At 41.2% G+C, this 10,238-nt stretch overlaps 1 protein-coding gene across 2 annotated transcripts in view; it reads right to left on the bottom strand.

Moving 5' to 3' along the window:
• cemip (cell migration inducing hyaluronidase 1) overlaps positions 1 to 9,075 on the bottom strand; it is an 85,656-nt gene extending 76,581 nt beyond the window's left edge. The window contains exons 1-2 of one of the 2 annotated variants that reach the window (XM_054618155.1): positions 8,922 to 9,075; positions 700 to 837 (exon numbers count right to left, since the gene is read on the bottom strand). In XM_054618155.1, coding sequence (XP_054474130.1) covers positions 700 to 837; positions 8,922 to 8,976 — 193 coding nt within the window. In that variant the 5' untranslated portion in view covers positions 8,977 to 9,075. Of the gene's footprint in view, positions 1 to 699; positions 838 to 1,931; positions 2,199 to 8,921 lie in introns of those variants that run through there. The other variant, XM_054618148.1, reaches the window with a different exon arrangement.
• Positions 9,076 to 10,238: the final 1,163 nt, after the last annotated feature.

Here is a 10,238-nt window from a genome sequence, read left to right on the forward strand (position 1 = left end):
AGTTCAAAAATATTGCTGTCGCCATCTAGGTTCTTGGTCACCGCCATCTTGTTTTTTGCAAACAGAAGTGACAGGAGAGTGTAGAGAAATACAACCAAACGCTGAATATTTGTAGGCGCCCAAAATGTAAACTGTAAGAAGAAACCCCGGACAACACCCAGCCTTGAAACCGCTGTGGTAGCAACCAGTCAATCGCGAGGTAGCCCCGCCCTAAAGCATACCCTGCTATTTGACTCTAAGGGGGACCATAATTTAATAAATGAACATCATGCTGTATTTAAGACAACTACAAACAAGACCATAAACTCATGTTTACAATGTTTACTGAGGGAATAAATCAAGAGAGAAGAATAGTCTTTTTCTCATAGACTTCTATACAACCAGAGGAGTCGCCCCCTGATGGACATTAGAGAGAATGCAGGCTTAGGACGATTCAGCATTGAGTTCACTATTTTAAAGAACTGCCTGAGAGGTTGCCAACTGGCTTTTCTACAGCACAATATCGCTATCACTCCGTATAAAGCTATAGTTAAGCTAAGCTCACATTCAAGCAACCTGTTCAATTCAAGGATTTTATTTAAATCCCCCAAAAACAATATCACATCCAGACATTCTGTTTCACTCAGAAATATGTCACATCTCTAACTTTACCTGTGACTTTAAAGAAGGATAAACATGAGAAGGAATTGTCGAGCTTACCTCCATTGAGAATCTCAATGGAGTGGACCGTAGCTGAAGTTGTGAGGAGGACCTTCCTGCCATAACCGATTGTAACACGGTGGTCTTCACTGTGTCCCGGCATCCATGGCTGCAGTCCTGGCTCCTTGTCCGGACACACTGGAGGAGACACAAAATACACAAACATTTAACTTCTAAAGACACATAAAACTCATCAGAGGTAAATACAATTATACTTCTATCCACTACATTTCAAAGAGTAATAATGTACTTTTTAACCAACAACATACATTTTACAGCTTTAGTTGCTGGTTACTTTTGAGATCAAGACTACATAAAAATACACATGATAGGCAAATACATTGTTAGGAGGTTTAAAACAGTGGTTCCCAACATTTTTGGCTTGCCTCGTCATATGACGTCATATAAAATAAGTGAAAAGTAAGGAACCCCTGTCACTTTGCAGATGTCTGAGTTGTTAGCAGTTCCATCAAAGACACATCTCCACTCTAAATGCCTAAAATGTTTCCCTTGAAGTAGTTGCCGTAATCTCCATTTTAAGGAGGCAGCATGATACAGGTAGTTGGACACTATGACAGCAGGCTTTTCATCCATCCTTTGAGTGTGTTATTTACACTTTTGCCTTTTGATGTGGCACACATCACGTTGCACAAACTACATGCATTCTTAATTCTGACTAATCTCCCCTCCGAGAATAGTCAACTTATTAGGGTTTGCATGACCCTGGGAGTTTTCAGGCACAATAACTTTTTATATGGTCTCCCAAAGCAATTTGGTCCCATGGGAAGAGCCAGCTTCAGCTCCTCATTCCAATCAAGAAAATGGAATCAGAATATGGATGGGAGCTTGTTTGGCTGGGCCTTGAGTCATGCAATCGTGCACAGCCTGAAAGAACTACATTTAGCTGCCGCCCAGTGGCACCACTACCCTCAGGGATAGGCATTTTGGGTAGGCTGAATTGTTGCTGGCTGCCCTGGAGAGAAAACTGCCTAGGGACACTATGAGTCATGCCAGGGGACTTTGATGCTCAAAGGGAAACAATGGAGAAACTTGGACGTCAATTGGCATGGGTGGTCTGCCCTAAAACTGGAAATCTGTGCTAGTCATGGCTACATCAACTGTAACGGGTGTGGTGTGGACCCAAAAGCAGTACGACCGTGACACAGAGTAATGTTCAGGAGCTTTATTGAAAGCGGAATACACAGCAGACAAACAGGCAGGATCAGACTCACGTTGTGAATTCCTATCAGGAGAGTGCCAAGCTGTCAGGGAAACAGGCAGATGGAAACCAGAGGAAGCGGACGCTAAACTCGTGGTCGGGGACAGAAGGCTAAGGCGGCTAATTGGGGCAAAGGCAAGGCAGGAATCTCGTGGTCGGGGACGGAAGGCTGAGTCGTTTACCGGGGCAGAGGTAAGGCGGAGAAGTCCAAACAAGCAGGGTCGGTCACGGGAAATCAGTCTGGGGAATAACGCTGGAAGGTTTGGCATGAATGCAGAGAACGATCTGGCAAAGAGTGAGTGAGTGAGTGAGTGGGGTATTTATACTGGTGAGTGCAGCAGAGTGCTCAGGTGAGAGTGATAGCGCTGATGAGCTGGGCGTGGCGGACAGGTGCACTGAATAAGGCTGATTAGGTGAGTGAGGGATGGTGTGGTGAGAGTGAAGGGGCTGGGCTGGGAGCTGGGAGTGGCTGGAGTGAACTGAGGGAACAGAGTGACAGAAGAGTGAGAAAGCGTGACTGTGACAACAACACCATGTTTGAGCATAAGGTGGTTCATGTATTCAAGTGCATTGGCACCAAAACACCTTAGGCCAACGATCAGTGATACACTTTGTGGTTGTCTCATCAGATCTGCGGCAGTGTGTCATGAGTTAGAACAAATGGTGGGGTAAACTGCTTCACAGACATGATGAACTGGATCTTTAAGTCTGACTTCCGGAAGAATTTCTAATGCATTGGGTTGGGGACTTGCACATGGAGTTGTGTTCAATGTTGGTGCCTGGTGTGGGAGCAAACATCAATAAAGAAGAGAAGGCTAGTAAACTGAGGGAGGAGGCCTTCAGGCTTTGGTTGGCCCAGGGTCTCCTGAAGCAGCAGGAAGGCATGGGAGTCCAGAAGGGCTGTGTCTTTTGTGGTTGCAGAAGCAAAAAGTAGCATGTGGGAGGAGAACTGCTTACCCTGGGGATAATGTTGAGTGGATGAAAAAGCATTTTGAAAAAAACTCTAAATACATCTCTAAAATCGTCTGTGGAAGAGGCAGGGGTTGAGGATTGGGAGAAGCATCCCCTATCTGGCTTAGAAAAACACCTTGGGTCCCCCAGCGCAAGCCTCAAACATTGCTGGGGGGACAAATGTCGGGACTTCCTTGCTTAGCCTGCTTACAATACTAATACAAATGGGACAGCTGACATAGATAAATATGGCCAGTGCAGATAGTTATAAAAAGAGCAGTGATTAAAAGGCTAAAAAAAACTACAAGGTTCTCTTTACAAAAATACAAGAAAAGAAATGAAAATGTGGCCATGGATCACCTTCTCTCTTGTCGCTACTTGGCCTTTACTGTATCAACAAGTAACCTTGTAGCAAACCTCTAATGTGAATGACTCAAAATAATTGATTGAACACATTCAGCTACTTTTAGAGCAAAGAAACCTTTTACAGCGTACTTCAGCCGCTTTAGCCTTTAAGGCCTTTGCTGTCGCACTGACAATATCTTTTAACAGGTTGAACTTTCCTTTTTACAGGACAAATCTGAAATACAAAACACTTGGACATGTTTGGATGACAAGTAGTAAAACACTTTTAAATAGGCATCAGGACAAAACTCTTGCTTGTGCTAGTCCCTCGGAATCTATAGAAAATGGCTTTGAAATCATGTTGAAATAAATCTGTAAATTCATATCACGGATGATAAAATCAGCAGTATTAGTACCTCAGGTTTTTAATGACGTGCTGATCTGACATTTTCATGCCTTGTCTACTATCTACTAACTACTGTTACTTTCTCAGGTCCTCTACTATCTAAATGGGGATAAAATAGCACACAGAGTTATTGGATTGCTTACTTAAAAGTAAGAGTGACTGATCAACCTATGTGTCTGCCATTGTCAGCATAGCACTGAGACACTGTGTGTAACTGTCCAGACTGCCCAATAGAGTTTCAATCTATTGCTCTCTGGTGTGTATGTGGTGGTTACCTGATCTCCCTGCCACCTAATGGATCCGTCAATGGCATTGACTGGCTAGGGACCTGAATTGTCAAGTAGATTTCCCAGAGGGCTAACACAGATTGATGGTGTTGACGTGCAATCAGCTGGCTTGGTGACTCAGAGTGTCTGCTGCCCTGCTCTGATTCTGAGACACTATACCCCATACCCTTCTCAATTATATCAATAAGCTATCCATCTTAGCATACTGAGTCTAGTGACACAAACATTGTGTCCAAGTTGCATACTCCCGTGCATACTGAGTTTCTAGCTTTGTCAAGCTTTATTCTTGATCTTGGAAATAGTGTTTGACAAAACATATCTTAACTGAAAGAACTTTTTGAGCAGTTTTTTTTTTGCCATCCGCTGAAGACCATCAAAGCAGTTAAAATATTTTTTGTCGAACTACTGTAAAAATCATTAATCTCATCTTACTCGTTTACAATAACAAGGAAGATGTAAAATAAGTGACAGAAGAACAGTGATCAACACAAATTGTTGGACACATAATATTAGAAGTTAGCACCTTAACATGTTTGTGTTCTAGCCAAAGCTAGCCATTAGCTTTAGCTAGAACACAAAGATGTTAAGGGCTACCATAACACATCCAAATCTAGATTGTGGATGTAGATTGAAACATATGGTTTGAAGCTCTTCTGCTTTTTCATTGTCATTTATGAAACAACGCTTGAATAATGTGACTAACATTGTTTAGAAAACGCCATAGCTGTCTGCTGGAGTTACGAGCGCCAGCAGTGACTAACCCGGCAGCACAGCTGGTATTTATTTTTTTATTTTGTTTATGTGAAAATACTGTATTGTCTAGAGGGACCCCTGTTTATATGTCACGGTGACATCGTAATCTTTTATAAGGTTTCTGCAGATTTATTGGTGGTCACTTAACTTGTGTTGCCTCGTCTCTTTTATGTCTATGGTACCGTGTTCTGCTTTTTCAATTGACTGTAAAATTAATTTTGGAAAAGAATTGACTGACACAGACTGACACAGACTATAGGAAACCAAAGGTAAAACGCTACAAACAGCAGACAGTAAACAGTTCCTCATCATTTCCGAGTGTCTGAAGTCAGCCATATATCTCCAATGACTGTCAGTACCTGGAGAGTTTGACAGCTGTGAGTAAAACTACTGAACCTGCTCCAATGTTTTGCTTGAAATTCCTTTCTAAATGTGACAACACAATGAACTGTGCCTGAGGTTCATCAAACCATCAACACAGGTGAGATAGGGTAAATTATGCCACAAAAATAAACCAGGAGGAATAAAGAGTTCAAAGCGTTACACCCGTTATCTTCACAACTCTCATAACAGAGAAGGATAATAACTGACTGAGCAGATGTTTTATTGTCTTAAGCCACCACTGTTTATGCTGTGGTGTGTTCATGTTGTGAGCTTGTTCAGGGTAGACCAGTCCAAACACACCAGAGCTCACAGTTTAGCTGTTTTACTGATTCCACCATCTGGAATTTCACTCGAAAGAAACAGCCTACTGTGGCTTCATATTGTTTGTTTGATACACTTCGCCATTGGAGCAAAAGAAAAAATGCATACAAGTAGAAATATTGGAACTCATCAACAATAACAGAATTAACAAACCAGACAACTCAACTCTAATGAGCTGATCTGGGTGCTCAATCCTTAAGAACATAATTATTAATCCGCCTGCACTACGATAGTAATTAAAAAATGTTTGAAATAATTGTTCCATCAGAGTGAATAAGAGGATTAAGAGACAATTTAACTGGCCATAAAGCTGCAAAAAACGTTTTTCTGAGTTGCCCATGAGGGTAAGATGGAATGAAAGGCAATCACGCAATTCCAATCAGGGATGCTCCCACAGTGCAGGCTGGAGTAGTCAAAACACCGCTCTACAACTTTTTGTGTTGAAGGACTGAAAAAAAAATTAAAAAAATTAAGGGAAAACTCATTAACTCATTAACTTAAGAATACAGGCTACTTATCAAATTTCTTACGACTTAAAAATGGTTAGATTTTTTATTTATTTCAACTTTATTTCGACAGAACGATCCTATTGAGATTTTAAATCTCATTTGCAAGTTGCTCCTGGCCAAGATGGCAGCGTAAAAGGTTCACAAGCAGCACATAAAAAACAAACATTATAAACTTAAAACAAAAAAAGAGATAAGAATAAGTTTAAGTAACAGAGACCTAAAACAATCTAGCAAATGCTATCTACTAAGGTCTTTCAGCCCTATTAGATATGCTCTTAAATTATTATTGTGATTCTTATTTACATACTGTATGATATCAAATGCCCATGTTAATCTAAAGCCTTTTACGACCGCAGGAACTAGGAACCTTTGAGAAGAACTACTGCAGGGACCAGGGTCTAAACTAAGTTCCTGTGCAGCAGGATGTGATGTTTCACACTTCTGTCTGAAGAGGTAAAAGTCACAGTTGTTTTGATATCAGTAGCCCAGAGAGGAACAAAAATGCTCACGAACAAAACTAGTTGGTCAGGCTTCGGAAACTCTTAACTGGCCTTTAACTGGCGATAGTTAGGAAGTTATGTAACAAAACTACATTGACCTGGTTTCACCAGGGACATAAACTGTAGTATCCTGGGTGGAAGTCCTGTGTTTCTTTGACCCTTCTAACCTTCCCTCCAACCCGCCCTACTTAAAGAAAGAAAAGTGATGCAAAATTGTCTTTGTTACAGACATTCCGAAAAAACGTATTCAATTGAATTTAAATGTCAAAAGGAAGGCTATGATACATCTAGGCAGTGCTGACAGCAATGGAATAATTGAAATTAGAAGTCTGAACATTGCTGTGTTTTTGCAAGCACCTTGTGGTGATGCTTGCATGAAATGGAGAGGAAATGAACTGATGGAATACATTGTCTGAACAAAACAAATCCATCTTAACAACACATTTGCTAATGAGCTCAAGCCTGCTTAGCGTTCATATTTTTTGTCACACATTTTGCACATTCCCATTTACATATTTCCTACTTAATGTCATATTTTGAGGCATGTCTCTATATCCATTATAAATCATCCTCATTTGCTTTTCTGAGTTTTGTTGATGTACTGGTAGTCTAATGCTGTTTGCTTTGTAATGTTCTAAAGATGACAGGGATTATGCAACTGTCATTTATTAAAACTTCAGAGCAAATCACTGTCCGGATATTTCTGAAACTTTCTGAAACTGACAATCCAACACTCACATTTGGGAAATGGCTGAGAAAACGGACAACATCGGTCCCGTTGTAAAGTTTTGTCTCCAGTCCTCACTGCTGCTTTGTTCCTGCACTGTACCTTGACCACCTTCCAATTGAAATCGGGCCATTTCTTTTTTTCTGCTGAAGAAGTTTCTGCTCAGATTACTTGGTCCACTTAGACACATTGTGTCAGGTATGACAATTTGCTATTTTACCCAGTGTGGTGCATCACAGTGGAAGAAAAACAATTCTCACAAGGCGTCGATGGCTATGAGGCTGTTCTGCCTGATTCTATGATTCATGGTGGTTCACATTCCTCTTCATGGAAGTCTGTCTCCTCGTCATCCTGCAGATCATGAACCCAGCTGCAACCTTGGTCTTGGCAACCTTGGACTGTTGCCAAACATGTATCTTAGCCAAGTTATGGCAGAAACTCAAGTCACTAATGACCAAAATGGACAATCTTGAAAGACATAAATGGGATGAAGTCCAATCTTGTCATTCGGTGGCTCTTTCCTTCGTTCATCCATAGCTGTTCCTGCTTGTCATGCTAACTCCACAGTTGTTCTGTTAAAGGTGCTGTATTCAAGATTCAACGAATGTGAAAGATTGCTTCCACTGGGCTCTCAATATGGAGACAGCTGAGCTGGCAGCTAGAGTGATAACCTGGGCGAGAACCGGAGGGTGGGTGCTACGCTTCTGCGTAACATAGCTGTTGGTCAGGACGGCGTTATCAGTGGTATATAACCGCCGTATGAGAGCAGTAGTGTTTCTAGCCAGCTCAGAAAACACACAAAGAGGGAAAGTGACTTCATTCTCTGCTGAACATAGTAATAATTTGCTGCTTTATAATGCTCAGAATCCCTGGCTACTTGTCCATGTCCATGTGTCTTTGGGCAAGACCCAAATCTCTCCCGTATTCTGTGCCATCGGTGTATTTGTTGGTATGATTGTTAGATAGTTGTGAAACAGTCTAGGTTAACGTTGTAACACACATTTAAAGTGAAGCTGTCGAGGTAAACAATGTAAGACACGTTCAACGTCCAGGTACGCTTCGTAACACATGGTTAATGTTGTGAAAAGGTCTAGCTTAACATTGTAACACACGTTCAAAGTGAAATGGTTACGTTAGCGTGGTAACGTGTGGTTCATGTTGTTAAACAGATGAGGTTAGCATTGTGACACGTGGTTAATCCAGTGAAAACAGCTGAGGTAACGTCAGGTTAACGTTAAACTTTTGAGGTTAGGCTGGAAATGCCTTGTTTCACTCAATTTTGTTATTCATTTGGGGCAAACCGACCCTTTGATATTTATTTATTTGCAATTCCACATCGGTTACCAACAGAACATCATAAGTACGCTCAGTCAATCTGAAAGCTACAGGGCTTTGGCCCAACATCATATTTCACGCTGTGCTTTGTCTCAGGGACTAATCCATCATAGTTCTCGACAGCTGCTGGTGTTTACACATGGAGCAGATGCTACAGGCGCTACATTTGGGTACATTTCACTGCAGACTTTTGACTGTAATAATGTACAGTGATGTGTCAAACACAATGTAACAGGATAAAGTGATAAAGGCAACATAGAACTGACTGGAGAGCAGTATATAGAAATTGTAATGACAAAGCAAAACTGAGTACAAAAAACATGGAATATATGTTTGAAAGTGACACCATGGCTTTAAGTGTAATTTGCTACAAAATATTAGATTTGTTTTTTATCAAGACACCCACATGAATAATTCAGTTGATCAGTTCAACCCACTTCACCCACCCTTTTATTTAAGATAAAAGAAAAAAGTCCTTTACTCACCTGCTTGGATGCTGGGCAGCAGCAGAGCTGCCAGAAACATGGCACATGTCTTCATCTCTCTCAGCCCGCTGCTGACCGACTTCACAGCTAAGGCCTTGGAAGTTTGCTTCAGACCTCCCAGTGGGCGTCACGTCAGAGAGAGATCACAGTGGGTGCTCCAAGTTCACAGCGGCTGGCCACCAAAGGCACCTAGAACATCACATTGAAATGCAGAAGACTCAGCAAGACATGTACAAATAGGTGACTCCCTGGTGGACAAGCATGTCGTACAGTGGAGTAGTCTTTCATAACCCCATATGCAGGTTTTAGCTTCATATTCAAAGTCATTATGACAGTAGATTCTTCTACTGAATGTAGGGAGACAGCACAGACACTGAGCTGCATGCCCAGGTCGTCAGATACTGATGCTTGGTCTCTTGGTGTCTAATACGCAGCTTTGTCTCCCGCAAAATGACGTTTCCACATAACTAAATTGCATTGTCAATTATGTTTCCATGGAAATGGGTTGTCTCTGGGGTTACTGTGGCAGTTTTAAACAGTTTTGGTTAACGTTAAAAGTTGAAAAAAACAAAAACAAAGAAAAACAACTGCACAAGGCCCCCTTAAGCGTCTGTAGGACGCGTTTAGGACGTACACCTAACTCCAATTTAAACACATCCATTTCATTATTAGACCTTTCTACTCACACACATAATGAGGAGGTTGGCTTGGATACATCTAACAAACACAGGACTTTCACCCAAGAAATCACTGCTCATGTCCTTTGTGACGCCAAACAAACATTGACTTCTTTTAAGTAACATACCTTAGTGAACTTATGCAACCTACTGGACTAACATACAAAACTGAAGTTACATAAGTTACTTAAACCCAAAACATGATTTTTTTTGCCAAACCTAAGTGATGCCAAGGGCTACCCAGTGCTTTCCAAAGTGATGTTAGGGAATGAGAAGGGGTTGGTTTTTCTATGGACACAGTGGAGATGCTGAACCCTGCAGCAGTGTTGCCTTGCATCCTGCTCTGATCGACCCCTCACCACTGTTCCCAGTTTCACTTGTTTTACACTTAAACCACTGAAAACCATAACTTGATATCTGTTATTTGCAAAAAGTTCAATTGTCTTTTACAGTTTCGAGAACTATTCAACACCACCGTCAAATAATACCACCATCATGATTACTATACGTATATAATGGTTGAACTCACAAAAAGTCTTTCCATCACTTTCCTTCTGTCTAGCACACATTGGTTGTGTAAACCTTTGCTACATTTTGCATCTACACTCTGACTTAACAGCTCACAAATTACTATTACTAT

Source organism: Anoplopoma fimbria, chromosome 2 (genome assembly GCF_027596085.1).
Source record: "Anoplopoma fimbria isolate UVic2021 breed Golden Eagle Sablefish chromosome 2, Afim_UVic_2022, whole genome shotgun sequence".
NCBI classification, from domain to species: Eukaryota; Metazoa; Chordata; class Actinopteri; order Perciformes; family Anoplopomatidae; genus Anoplopoma; species Anoplopoma fimbria.